The sequence below is a fragment of the Martes martes genome (genome assembly GCF_963455335.1).
Source record: "Martes martes genome assembly, chromosome: 7".
Lineage (NCBI taxonomy): Eukaryota > Metazoa > Chordata > Mammalia > Carnivora > Mustelidae > Martes > Martes martes.
This window is the reverse complement of record NC_137894.1, coordinates 68,032,295-68,046,833: the sequence shown is the minus strand read 5'-3', so window position 1 is coordinate 68,046,833 and position 14,539 is coordinate 68,032,295. Positions and strand designations below refer to the sequence as shown.

General features: G+C 39.8%; 1 protein-coding gene across 1 annotated transcript in view; it reads left to right on the top strand.

The window, feature by feature from the left end:
- Nucleotides 1–9,401: 9,401 nt before the first annotated feature.
- Nucleotides 9,402–14,539, top strand: part of LOC308346675 (putative phospholipid-transporting ATPase IM) — a gene marked incomplete at its 5' end in the record, with an annotated part of 68,202 nt that continues 63,064 nt past the window's right edge. Inside the window, 2 exons of the mRNA XM_080809724.1 lie at nucleotides 9,402–9,411; nucleotides 13,248–13,319. Of these exons, the coding sequence (XP_080665850.1) occupies nucleotides 9,402–9,411; nucleotides 13,248–13,319 (82 nt within the window). The remainder of the gene's footprint in view (nucleotides 9,412–13,247; nucleotides 13,320–14,539) is intronic.

Here is a 14,539-nt window from a genome sequence, read left to right as displayed (position 1 = left end):
GCTTTGGGAGAATCTTCGGGGTCTTCCTCCCATTGCTCAGTGATCTCTAGTTTTACACACTTGTATGTCTGGCCTTGAATATCAATATTTCCATATAGATTTTTTTTTAAATTTTATTTTATTATTTTTTTTCAGTGTTCCACATTTCATTATTTATGCACCACACCCAGTGCTCCGTGCAATATGTGCCCTCCATGATACCCACCACCAGGCTCACCACCCCCCACAGCCCCCAGAACCTCAGTTTGTTTCTCAGAGTCCACAGTCTCTCATAGTTTGTCTCCCGCTCCAGTTTACCCCAACTCACTTCTCTTCTCCATCTCCCAATGAAACCCATATGATAATTGACTCTTTCTGCTTGACTTATTTCACTCAGCATAATCTCTTCCAGTCCCATCCATGTTGATACAAAAGTTGGGTATTCATCTTTTCTTTTTTTTTTATTTTAAATTTTTTTATTTTAATCAACATATAATGTATTTTTATCCCCAGGGGTACAGGTCTGTGAATCGCCAGGTTTACACATTTCACAGCACTCATCATAGCACATACCCTCCCCAATGTCCATTTCCCCACCACCCTCTCCCGTCCCCCCTCTCCCCCAGCAACCCTCAGTCTGTTTCTTGAGATTGAGTCTTTTATGGTTTGTCTCCCTCCCAATCCCATCTTTTCTTTTTTTCTTTTCCTACCTCCTCCCAACCCCCCCCACCTTGCATCTCCACTTCCTCATATCAAAGAGATCATATGATAGTTGTCTTTCTCCGATTGACTTATTTCGCTAAGCATGATACCCTCTAGTTCCATCCACGTCGTCGCAAATGGCAAGATTTCATGTCTTTTGATGGCTGCATAGTATTCCATTGTGTATATATACCACATCATCTTTATCCATTCATCTGTTGATGGACATCTAGGCTATTTCCACAGTTAGGCTATTGTGGACATTGCTGCTATAAACATTCGGGTGCACGTGCCCCTTTGGAGCACCACGTTTGTATCTTTAGGATATATACCCAGTAGTGCAATTGCTGGGTTGTAGGGTAGCTCTATTTTCAGTTTTTTGAGGAACCTCCACACTGTTTTCCAGAGTGGTGGCACCAGCTTGCATTCCCACCAGCAGTGTAGGAGGGTTCCCCTCTCTCCGCATCCTTGCCAGCATCTGTCATTTCTTGACTTGTTAATTTTAGCCATTCTGACTGGTGTGAGGTGGTATCTCATTGTGGTTTTGATTTGTATTTCCCTGATGCCGAGTGATGTGGAGCATTTTTTCACGTGTCTGTTGGCCATCTGGATGTCTTCTTTGCAGAAATGTCTGTTCATGTCCTCTGCCCATTTCTTGACTGGATTATTTGTTCATTGGGTATTGAGTTTGATAAGCTCTTTATAGATTTTGGATACTAGCCCTTTATCTGATATGTCGTTTGCAAATATCTTCTCCCATTCTGTCAGTTGTCTTTTGATTTTGTTCACTGTTTCCTTTGCTGTGCAAAAGCTTTTGATCTTTATGAAATCCCAATAGTTCATTTTTGCCCTTGCTTCTGTTGCCTTTGGCGATGTTCCTAGGAAGAAGTTGCTGAGGTTGAGGTCAAAGAGGTTGCTGCCTGCATTCTCCTCAAGGATTTTGATAGATTCCTTTCTCACATTGAGTTCCTTCATCCATTTTGAGTCTATTTTCATGTGTGGTGTAAGGAAATAGTCCAATTTCATTTTTCTGCATGTGGCTGTCCAATTTTCCCAGCACCATTTGTTGAAGAGGCTGTCTTTTTTCCATTGGATATTCTTTCCTGCTTTGTCGAAGATTAGTTGACCATAGAGTTGAGGGTCTATTTCTGGGCTCTCTATTCTGTTCCATTGATCTATATGTCTGTTTTTGTGCCAGTACCATACTGTCTTGATGATGACAGCTTTGTAGTAGAGCTTGAAGTCTGGAATTGTGATGCCACCGACTTTGGCTTTCTTTTTCAATATTCCTTTGGCTATTCGAGGTCTTTTCTGGTTCCATATAAATTTTAGGATTATTTTTTCTATTTCTTTAAAAAAATGGATGGGATTTTGATAGGGATTGCATTAAATGTGTAGATTGCTTTAGGTAGAATAGACATTTTCACAATATTTGTTCTTCCAATCCATGAGCATGGAATATTTTTCCATTTCTTTGTGTCTTCCTCAATTTCTTTCATGAGTACTTTATAGTTTTCTGAGTATAGATTCTTTGCCTCTTTGGTTAGATTTATTCCTAGGTATCTTATGGTTTTGGGTGCGATTGTAAATGGGACTGACTCCTCAATTTCTCTTTCTTCTGTCTTGTTGTTAGTGTAAAGAAATGCGACTGATTTCTGTGCATTGACTTTATATCCTGACCCTTTACTGAATTCCTGTATAAGTTCTAGCAGTTTTGGAGTGGAGCCTTTTGGGTTTTCCACATATAGTATCATATCATCTGCAAAGAGTGATAGTTTGACTTCTTCTTTGCCAATTTGGATGCCTTTAATTTCTTTTTGTTGTGTGTTTGCTGAGGCTAGGACTTCTAGTACTATGTTGAACAGCAGTGGTGATAACGGACATCCCTGCCGTGTTCCTGACCTTAGCGGAAAAGCTTTCAGTTTTTCTCCATTGAGAATGATATTTGCGGTGGGTTTTTCATAGATGGCTTTGATAATATTGAGGTATGTGCCTTCTATCCCTACACTTTGAAGAGTTTTAATCAGGAAGGGATGCTGCACTTTGTCAAATGCTTTTTCAGCATCTATTGAGAGTATCATATGGTTCTTACTCTTTCTTTTATTAATGTATTGTATCACATTGATGGATTTGTGGATGTTGAACCAACCTTGCAGCCCTGGAATAAATCCCACTTGGTCGTGGTGAATAATCCTTTTAATGTACTGTTGGATCCTATTGGCCAGTATTTTGGTGAGAATTTTCGCATCTGTGTTCATCAAAGATATTGGTCTGTAATTCTCTTTTTTGGTGGGATCCTTGTCTGCTTTTGGGATCAAGGTGATGCTGGCCTCATAGAATGAGTTTGGAAGTTTTCCTTCCATTTCTATTTTTTGGAACAGTTTCAGGAGAATAGGAATTAATTCTTCTTTAAATGTTTGGTAGAATTCCCCTGGGAAGCTGTTTGGTCCTGGACTTTTGTTTGTTTGGAGATTTTTGATGACTGTTTCAATCTCCTTACTGGTTATGGGTCTGTTCAGGTTATCTATTTCTTCCGGGTTCAGTTGTGGTAGTTTATACGTCTCTAGAAATGTATCCATTTCTTCCAGATTGTCAAATTTGTTGGCGTAGAGTTGCTCGTAGTATGTTCTTATAATTGTTTGTATTTCTTTGGTGTTGGTTGTGATCTCTCCTCTTTCATTCATGATTTTATTTATTTGCGTCCTTTCTCTTTTCTTTTTGATAAGTCTGGCCAGGGGCTTATCAATCTTATTAATTCTTTCAAAGAACCAGCTCCTAGTTTTGTTGATTTGTTCTATTGTTTTTTTAGTTTCTATTTCATTGATTTCTGCTCTGATCTTTATGATTTCTCTTCTCCTGCTGGGTTTAGGTTTTCTTTGTTGTTCTCTCTCCAGCTCCTTTAGGTGTAGGGTTAGGTTGTGTATTTGAGACCTTTCTTGTTTCTTGAGAAAGGCTTGCACCGCTATATATTTTCCTCTCAGGACTGCCTTTGTTGTGTCCCACAGATTTTGAACCGTTGTGTTTTCATTATCATTTGTTTCCATGAATTTTTTCAATTCTTCTTTAATTTCCTGGTTGACCCATTCATTTTTTAGAAGGATGCTGTTTAGTCTCCATGTATTTGCGTTCTTTCCAAATTTCCTCTTGTGATTGAGTTCTAGCTTCAGAGCATTGTGGTCTGAAAATATGCAGGGAATGATCTCAATCTTTTGGTACCGATTGAGACCTGATTTATGACCCAGGATGTGGTCTATTCTGGAGAATGTTCCATGTGCACTAGAGAAGAATGTATATTCAGTTGCTTTGGGATGGAATGTTCTGAATATATCTGTGATGTCCATCTGGTCCAGTGTGTCATTTAAGGCCTTTACTTCCTTATTGATCTTTTGCTTAGATGATCTGTCCATTTCAGTGAGGGGAGTGTTAAAGTCCCCTGCTATTATTGTATTACTGTCAATGTATTTCTTTGATTTTGTTATTAATTGGTTTATATAGTTGGCTGCTCCCATGTTAGAGGCATAGATATTTAAGATTGTTAGGTCTTCTTGTTGGACAGACCCTTTGAGTATGATATAGTGTCCTTCCTCATCTCTTATTATAGTCTTTGGCTTAAAATCTAATTGATCTGATATAAGGATTGCTACCCCAGCTTTCTTCGGATGTCCATTAGCATGGTCCATTGTTTTCCACCCCCTCACTTTAAATCTGGAGGTGTCTTCGGGTCTAAAATGAGTTTCTTGTGGGCAGCATATTGATGGGTTTTGTTTTTTTTATCCATTCTGATACCCTGTGTCTTTTGATTGGGGTATTTAGCCCATTAACATTCAGGGTAACTATTGAGAGATATGAATTTAGTGCCATTATATTGCCTGTAAGGTGACTGTTACTGTATATTGTCTGTTTCTTTCTGATCTACTACTTTGAGGGTCTCTCTTTGCTTAGAGGACCCCTTTCAATATTTCCTGTAGAGCTGGTTTGGTGTTTGCAAATTCTTTCAGCTTTTGTTTGTCCTGGAAGCTCTTTATCTCTCTTTCTATTTTCAATGATAGCCTAGCTGGATATAGTATTCTTGGCTGCATGTTTTTCTCGTTTAGTGCTCTGAACATATCATGCCAGTTCTTTCTGGCCTGCCAGGTCTCTGTGGATAGGTCCGCTGTCAATCTAATGTTTTTACCCTTGTATGTTACGGACTTCTTTTCCCGGGCTGCTTTCAAGATTTTCTCTTTGTCGCTAAGACTTGTCAATTTTACTATCAGGTGACGAGGTGTGGACCTATTTTTATTGATTTTGAGGGGCGTTCTTAGCATCTCCTGGATTTTGATGTTTGTTCCCTTTGCCATATTAGGGAAATTCTCTCCAATAATTGTCTCCAATATACCTTCTGCTCCCCTCTCTCTTTCTTCTTCTTCTGGAATCCCAATTATTCTAATGTTGTGTCGTCTTATGGTGTCGCTTATCTCTCGACTTCTCTCCTCGTGGTCCAGTATTTGTCTGTCTCTCTTTTGCTCAACTTCTTTATTCTCTGTCATTTGGTCTTCTATGTCACTAATTCTTTCTTCTGCCTCATTTATCCTAGCAGTGAGAGCTTCCATTTTTGATTGCCCCTCATTAATAGCTTTTTTGATTTCAACTTGGTTAGATTTTAGTTCTTTTATTTCTCCAGAAAGGGCTTTTATCTCTCCGGAGAGGGTTTCTCTAATATCTTCTATGCCTTTTTCGAGCCCGGCTAAAACTTTGAGAATTGTCATTCTGAACTCTAGATCTGTCATGTTACCAATGTCCGTATTGATTAGGTCTCCAGCCTTTGGTACTGCCTCTTGTTCTTTTTTTTGAGGTGAGTTTTTCCGCCTTGTCATTTTGTCCAGATAAGATTTGCTTTCTCCTGCTGTGGAATTCCGCTGTTCTTGGTGACTGAAGTTGGTTTTGGATGGGTTTCTTGTTGATCTTCTGGGGGAGGGGCCTGTTGTAGTGATTCTCAAGTGTCTTTGCCACAGGCGGAATTGCACTGCCCTTGCCAGGGGCCGGGCTAAGTAATCCGCTCGGGTTTGCTTTCGAGAGCTTTTGTTCCCTGAGCGCTTTCCGTAGAGTTCCGGAGGACGGGAATGAAGATGGCGGCCTCCCAATCTCTCAGCCCAAAGGAGCCGAGAGCTTGGGGTTCCGCTCCTCAGTGCGCTCTCAGAGCAAAGCGCCCAACCGCCCCGCCTCTCTGGCCTGCGTTTGCACCTTGAGGAAAGCAGTCAATTGCTGGAGCCAGAGAAAAGCCCTGGGTCGCTTCCGTCTCCGCAGTCTCTGGCCGCGCTCTGAGCCCACCCAGCCTGCAACCGGCACAAGGTAACCCCGGGCTGAGAGCTCGCTCCTCGGCTTTGTCGCTGTAGCCGGCTTCCCCGCTCTAATACCTGCGAGCTCTGCGGCACTCAGACACCCCCAGTCCTTCTGTGACCCCGTGGGACCTGGGGTTATGCTGACCCCGCCTGGGTTTCCCCGTGGTTTAGCCTCTGGAGCGATGTTTCCCAGTGGAGCCAACTTATAAAAGTCCCGGTTTTGTGCTCCGTCGCTCCGCCGCTTGCCGGGTGCTGGCCACTCCCCCCGGGGTCTATCTTCCCGTCGCTTTGGATTCACTTCTCCGCAGGTCCTGCCTTTCAGAAAGTGATCGATTTTCTGTTTCTAGAATTGTTGCTCTTCTTCTCTTCAATTTCCCGTTGGATTTGTAGGTGTTCACAATGGTTAGATAAGCTATCTAGCTGATCTCCTGCTACCTGATGTCGTCTCAGCCTGCTACTTCTCCGCCATCTTGACTCCTCCCTCCGGGTATTCATCTTTTCTGATGGAGGCATAATACTCCATTGTATATATGGACTATATCTTCTTTATCCATTCATCCATTGAAGGGCGTCTTGTTTCTTTCCACAGTTTGGTGACTATGGCCATTGCTGCTATGAACATTGGGGTACAGGTGGCCCTTCTTTTATTTATTAATGAATCTTTGAGTTTGATACTATCATCCAAATGTTTTCTTTTGAATCCATCAAAGAAAAATGTGGTGAAGGGTCTTAGCATGATCCCATGAGTTAAAGTGCAGGCAAATTTATATTATAAAATTTACCCAGTGCACAGCTTAGAGTTTATATTGCCTGGACTTTGCATTCACCTATAAATTCTGTCTGTATTCTGTTAATATTTTAATCTCTTAAATGAGTGCTGTTATAATACACATTTATAGAAAACAATACTCCTCTAGTTTGGGATTTAAGTCAGGGGAATAGCCAGGAAACTTTGAATTGCCCAAGAAATATTTTGATTAGAGTAAAACAAATTATTTTCTACTAAGTAATTTTTTCAATGAAATTTTACTGTTCTAAAAATCCAACAAAAGTAAGTTGTGTTCATGAATCAAAATACTAGCTTAAAATATTTCATAGAATATTTACAAAGTCCTAAAAGGGCAACGTAAATATAATTTCCCATTACTAATTTCTTTCTTGGCAGAACTGTACGTTTATTCCTCTGTCAACCTATGAAGGAGTAAAAATTCATGCTTTTTAGTTTTCTTTACCATAAAAAGGCAGAAAATGATTGTTAAAATTACCTAGTTCACTTTCTTTGATAGTGGCACAGAGAGCCTCTACTGTGATTTAGTTCAGCCAACCCTGAAATAGTTGTGTAAACAGTGGAAGGGTTATTTCTTGCTCATGTCACATTCTGATGTTAGGTCAGGCAGCCTTCTCCATCTTAGACCCATGGTGCCTAGACTAATGGCCTCTAAGGTTACCACATTAAAGCAATGACTAGATGAGGGGACATGCTGACTTTTACCTGCTTCTTCCTCTCACGTTTCACTAGCCAGCATGAGCCACATGGGCCTGGCCTAACTGCAAGGGAGGCTGGGAAATAACAAGGAGGTATATTTGTTGGGCACTGTCTTTACCGTACTCTCCAAGAACTCTGATCGTAGGTCATTGCCAAGATAAGGTATCAAGGGTCAGGATGGAATAAGGTTGATTTCTTACATGCAACTGTGGGAATGGGGCCACGAATCCTCCTCCTTAGTCAGAATATGACTCCTCTTACTCTCAATCCCCTCTACCCTGTTCAGCTTTTTCTTTTTCTCATAGCTGGTATTACTATCTGACATACTCCATAACTTGCTTATTTTCTAAGCAAGTTTCTGTTGTCCATCTCTACTTGCTGCAGTGCAAACTGCACAGGGATCTTTGTTTTGCTCACTGATACATGACACGTTCCTAGAACAGTGCCTAGTGTATAGTAGGTGCTCAAGAAATACTTGCTCAATGCATGAATAAATGGTTGCGAATGCCAGAAATTAGAGGGCAGGATCAACATCAGGCCCCAGAAAGACAGGGAAGAGGGGCCTAAGGTAAAGGGATTGGGAGTGGTGGGTGGAAGGATGGGGTGAGACAGCAGCTTCCTGATGGGAACTTGCGGGATAAAGCAAGAGTGCTGGGTCCCCTCCTCTTGGAAGACAGGCGGCTGAGAGAGGGATCATCTGATGGGGTGGTTTTATATTGTCTTTTCTTCAGAATCCTTTTTAAACAAAATTTTACACAGAAGCCCAAAAGGTAAGCCAATACAAGTGGTGCTGCTCAGACTGAGGCAAGAAAACATTTCCTCACCTAAAACAGTTCCTTTCTCACAGATGCAGTATCCTGAAATATTAAGAAACTTGCTTATATATAAACTAGTCTTTAAATATGTCATACAATTTATTTTTAAAGTGTGTTAACAGTTATTACTAGATATGGCTTGAATTTGCTTCACAGAGCATAGGTAACTCAACAAATCTCTATCGTATAATTGTTTTCTCAAAGACAACACAGGCTTCTCTTTTTTCTTTTAGTCATTTATACTTAAACTGTGGTCACTTCTCAGAAAACACATAATCCCAAATTCATAAGGCTAAGAACCAGATTTTTGCTGAATTTGCTCTTTCATTCTTAAATTTTAGGTTGAATTTCGATCTACCTTAAAGTTTAAGGCAATATGGTATTTTATAGGTTTAATTTTGTTAAAATATAATTTCCTGTTTCCAAGAAAGCATCTTGAAATGGATAGAGGGATTAAGGGGAAATGAATTAGATACAATATACAAATTAGATTTCCCCTGTTAGCAGCCAAATTTAAAGCCCAAGAGAATGATGTAAGATGTGGTATGGAAAGTCTTAAAAGAGATGGGACACTTAGTAAACACTAAATTCTTCCCATGAATGCTCTTGCATTTAAGCCCTAGTTTAGGCATGAAGAATCAGCATCTCCCTGACTCTCTGACACGTGCAGTCACGTATTATACACTGTATACACACATTTCTTTACCCAGTCCACCATTTCCTTCCTTCCTTTCCTCTCTTTTGGCATTCTTTCTTACTGTTTTCATCTTCCTCTTCCAGTCTTTTTTTAGTTTGCTTATGTTATCTCTGTACATGCATTGTCTGGTTTTCTGTAATTCTTCATCTTTTCTCTTTCCATCCCTCTGTCCATATTAATTAGCTTATGAAGTCTATTTATTAAGCATTCCCTAGGGACAAGATGCAGTACAAACTGTGTAGGATTATAAAATATCTCCATATGTATTATCTGGTTTCTTTTGATCCTTTTACTACGTTCTTTTCCTGCTGCTTCTGCTGCTGCTGCTGCTGCTGCTTCTTCTTCTTCTTCTTCTTCTTCTTTTTTTTTTTTTTTGGTCTTCTCTGTCCACCTTCGTCGTAATGGGTATCGGTAGATTTTAGGTTTTCCTCTGCGGACTAGAAAAAACTTCCTTGAGTCATGGGAATTAAAACCACATACTGCATCCTTTAGTTTAAACTAAAAGCATGATATCAATATTGTGTACATTTGGCAATGCCCTGACTAGCTGTGGCATGGTCTAATAGACGAGACAGAAATGTGAGGCACGCCCTTTCCCATGCTCTGTCTGGGCTAAGTATATCTTTTAGCTTGTGACTTCTGGGCAAATCTCGGTATGGTATTATTTTTGCTTCTAGTTACCATGTGGTTTTTCTTCTGAGGCTTGGCCAGAATACTTTCTCTAGGACCAAACTACAGTTTTTTGTCCTTGAGTCATAAGTGCACATCTTCTAAGTATTTGAAGACCTCAGTTTCCCAATGCTATTCCTAGAGAAGTCCCCACTGTGGACACTAAGGCTCAAAACTGAGATGGCGAGGGCCTTAGGATATCCCTTGTGAGTCTCCCTGCCTTCCCACCTTTGCACCCAAACCCAAGGACAGCGTCTTGCTAGTGGCTTCCTTAGGGCTTTCATTCATTCTTTTCTTTCATTCATTCTCTCAGTCACCTGTTCATTTACTTAGTAAATGTATCTTTAACATAATGACAAGGTATTTGCTAAGCCTGCAGATACAGTGGTTAATAAGTGAGACCCAGGCCTTGCGTTCATCGAGCCTATGGCCCAGCAGCGAAGGCAGACTTGAATAAGTGCTCATTCCCAAAGAAGCCTTTAATTAGGTAAAGGTCCTAAAGTTCTCAGGCCTTCAACATGAGATTGACACAAGGCACTGTGCTAAGTAACTTCACACATTATCTTATGAAATCCTTATAACTCTGAGATGAAGAGATTATTATTACCTCCAGGTTATGGGAGAGGAATCTGAGACTCAGACACATTGAATGCTTATTCCAATGCCACCTGGTGACTAAGTGAAGGAGCCAGAACATGAACCCAAGATTGCTGGCAAAGCCTATACTATGGAAGGCCATAACAGGCTGTAAACTACAAGAAAGGCAACATTGGAGAGGGAGGGGATTAGCATGACAACTTAGCTAGGATCAAGATAAGAAATAAATTTTAAGAATACTCTGAATCGGGGCGCCTGGGTGGCTCAGTGGGTTAAGCCCCTGCCTTTGGCTCGGGTCATGATCTCAGGGTCCTGGGATCAAGCACCGCATCGGGCTCTCTGCTCTGCAGGGAGCCTGCTTCCCCCCCCACCCCCCGCTCTGCCTGCCTCTCTGCCTACTTGTGATCGCTCTCTCTCTCAAATAAGTAAATAAAGTGTTTAAAAAAAAATACTCTGAATCTAAAGATACAAAATTAATTACCAGAGATCAAGTCCATCCATGACTCAGATGACATCCTATTTTTAAAAAGCAGCAATGTTCTCAGTGATCTTGAATGTCAGGATTCCTGACAAGATAGTATAGAAGAGTTGGCCAAACAGAGGAGAGTACATACAAGATAGTTTTGAGTTTTGGTAGGTAAATCTATTTATTTAAAAAACTGTCACATAAATATTTTCATTTATTAAAAACATCAGGAAATATTTGATATATTGTTAAATTTTGTAAGAAAAAAACCGATCTGATATTAGAACAAGTATAAAAATAGAATGGGCCTCAATTTTTCATGTTAAAGTCTTACGGGGATTGAAAAGGTTTTTATAAATAAGTAACTGGAGTTAGTTGTCAATTATACATTTATAAACTGGACATTTTTATGCCTTGGGGAAAGCCCTAGATATAAATTGTCCAAATGTGTTTAAGAATCTGTTGCATATTGTTATTGACTGGACTAGGATCTGTTTTTTTGCAGCTTATGACAAGTTTACATATTTTGTATGACTCTTAATACTGAGTTCTGAATCAGGGAAAGGTTGACTCTTTATTTCAGGAATCTTTGTGTATTTTGTGGTCCTTTCTAAAGAATATCATGTGTGTAGTTTAAATACACAAACACAAGCATGTCTTTTTGGTTAAAAAAAAAAAGGCTTGATTAACATCTTATGACTTTTTACTTACTAGACACTTTCCCATTCACCTGGACAGAAGCACAGCCCAACTAATAACTTCCCTCTTTACTGCTAGCATTTATATGGCAATTATGATAGCAATGATGGGTGGCTGAAGCTTGAAGTTTGAAGACTGAAGAGGCTTTAGAAAATAGAAAGGCGATACTCTTCTTTGTAAGAAAAAAAATATATTTATCACATCATTAGAGCAACAGTAATGGGCAGTCTTCTAAACTCTGAGAAGCTCTTGACTGGAGAAACTCTTGAATGGCAATAATGATGATGTCTTGTTCAATAGATAATTTGTCTTATTAAAGAGTTGCCATGCAGATAATCAAGAAATATTGTTGATAATAATACATAGAAAGAAATAAAGCCAGCTTCTCTGGAAAATGATGGAGTATTGGGTACTGAGTTCCATTTTCATGATAAACTATAGATTTCCACTTTGAGATAATGCTCTAGTTGAAGAAGGTTGTTAGGTTGGTAATTTACCCAAAACCCAGAGGACTCAGTTTAGAGTGCTGAGGGAGGTTGAGAATGATATCTTGTGAATTTTGTTTAGGATGGACCTAGAACATTTCTGTGTGATTGTGAACTGAGTGACTTGCTATCTGCTTTCTTGTCTGTTCTCTTCAGGGGGCAAACAAGTAAATAAGGTAGTTTGATTGTATTTCTGTTTCGTTATTGATATGATTTTTTCCCATTTGTTTTATCTCCCATTTAAGATGTTTAGAGCACAAAGTCATGTTTTCAGTGAACAACTGTCTGAGAGAAAACGTCATTTTTCCTAAACTGTTTTCTTATCCATTGTCAAACTATTTACTGCCTTTAATTCTTCTTGGATACTATTAGAAAAAGGTAGAAGGGTCTTAAGTTTTCCCCTACTCCTTATTGTGCTTTATGGTTAGAGTATGTATTTGGTTGCTTCTAATGCACTTTAAAGGTTCTCACTTTTGTCTCCAGATCTATTTGTATCTTTTTAGAGTTAGGTCAACCTAAGCCTCCCAAGATGACGAGACTCTTAGGCCTTCCAATCCTCTTTATCATAATTACCGTGGAAATATACCCACTTCTTTCATTCATCTTATATCTACTCTAGCTCCCCTCTCATTTCCGTACTTCTCTTAAAGTCATATGAATTTTTTTGCTGTCTCTCCGTCAAATATTTATTGTGTAGGCATTATGGTAAGTTATGGAATACAGAAATGAATACAGTGCTCTCTTCAGAGGAAACGAGTCACTCTTTTTTAGAAAAGGGAAGAATAGAAGTTTGGAAGTATTTGACACTAACAAGGCTAAGATAGGGGAAGCTGAGCACTTCTGAAGACAAAATATGTAGTTTGGCTTTGTCCCCCCACCCATTTTGTTTTGACCAGGGTCTGTATTTAGCACTTAAATCAGTGGGACCGTACTCTTTGAGAAAGTCTGAATTGGGGCTTGGCCTTCAAGAGCTTAGGCAGAACACTTTGGCCTTACTGCCTGTTCCTGTCTAGAACCACACCCTTGGTGTCAGGCCAGAAGTGGATGAGCCTTGAGGCTAGGGAGGAGTGAGCCAACATGTTCAAGGCTGTATTTGTCTCCATGTCAGTCACTGCTTGCGACAATAAAAATGACCAAATGAGCCTGTTTCTTATATTCCTTTTGGCAGGGACTGGGTATCATGTTGTTTTTGCAGAAAACACTTTATTTATTTATTTATTTATTTATTTATTTATTTTTTTGTTGGCCAACTTTGAAGACTTGAGAAATTGAGTCTTTGGTCAAAAACTAGAATAAGTTCTAAGGGTTGCTATCACCCAATATTTTTGTAGGTTTTGCTGGTGATATTAAATTTAAGCTTCTGCAATTTTTAAGAATTAAAATTATTGGTCAGGAAGAAAAAGGTAGCGAATTCTTAGAATTTAGAAAAAAAAAATCCCCTCTTCCACAACCTAATTGTCCAAACAAGTTGGGCCAGCTGAAATCAATCTCAATTTACTTTTTAATATGAGTGATAGACTATAATGGGAGCAACCAGAATTTAGCTACATCCCTTTGTATGAAGAATGACTTTGTACAGGTTGTCTAGCCTTGCCCACATCCTCTTGCCAGCACTCTGATTTAGTGGTGGGTGTCTGGGAAGCTGCCAGGGAATGTTGTTGAGTTGGGGCCGTTTAGGCAGCAATTTTGTTACAACTGGGGAAGGGAAAATGGAGTTTGGAAAAAGTAGTCCTGAGGGCTGGAGTCCTTCACTCCTTTTTGTTTCTTGTTTGTTTTTATGTTTTTCATGCAAGATCCAATGTTAGTGATCTGGTTGGTCAGGAGTGATCAGGCCATGTGAAAACTGGCTGCTGTCACCTCTAAGAGCTTTAAAAGGAACAAATACAATTGCAGGAAGGAAGGGTGTCCATGTAAGCCCCTAAGTTCAGGTGCTCAGTCAGTGGTGTGAGTACTACAGAGGGTCTCTAGGGTGGGCTGGTCTCCTTTCTCTTCAGTCAGTGCTGAAGACTTCTTTCTTAAGTTTCAAATGTCACTTTTCAGGTTCCAACCTACACTTTTGGGTTTAATTAAATCCATGTATTTTTATTGTTCTTGAGAGGTACTAATCTCACCCCTGAGTTGGGTTTGAGCCCATCTGGATCTATCCACTGCCTTCTTTTTTTTATTCCTTCCTCTTTTCCTTCATCTCTCCCTCTGTCTTTCAAGTCTTAGAGCTTATTTCTTATGAAAGTTTAACCCCAACCATTTGTAATGCAAACGTATTTAATCTAATAGTTTTAGGTTGTGATAGGGTCCCTGCAACATTATTTCTGGTTTTGCTTTCTGTCAAAAGAACCCCCACTCTGAAAGTGTATTTTCTTATTGTAATAATGGAACGAATTGATTTATTGATTTGGAATGGGCACACCCTTGGTTTGGAATGGGCCTGGAATTAAAAAAACTAGAAATGTCTTCTGGCCAGGTTGGGACAAGTTATATGGTAGCTTTGAGGGTCCCCAGAACTCTGCATCTAATCAAGATAAGAAGCATACAACAGCTGAAAGGAATCACATGCATTCTCAGACACATGTGGCATACAAGGCCCAGGTTTCCAGGGGGAGGAACATCATAGGACCCCCTCCCC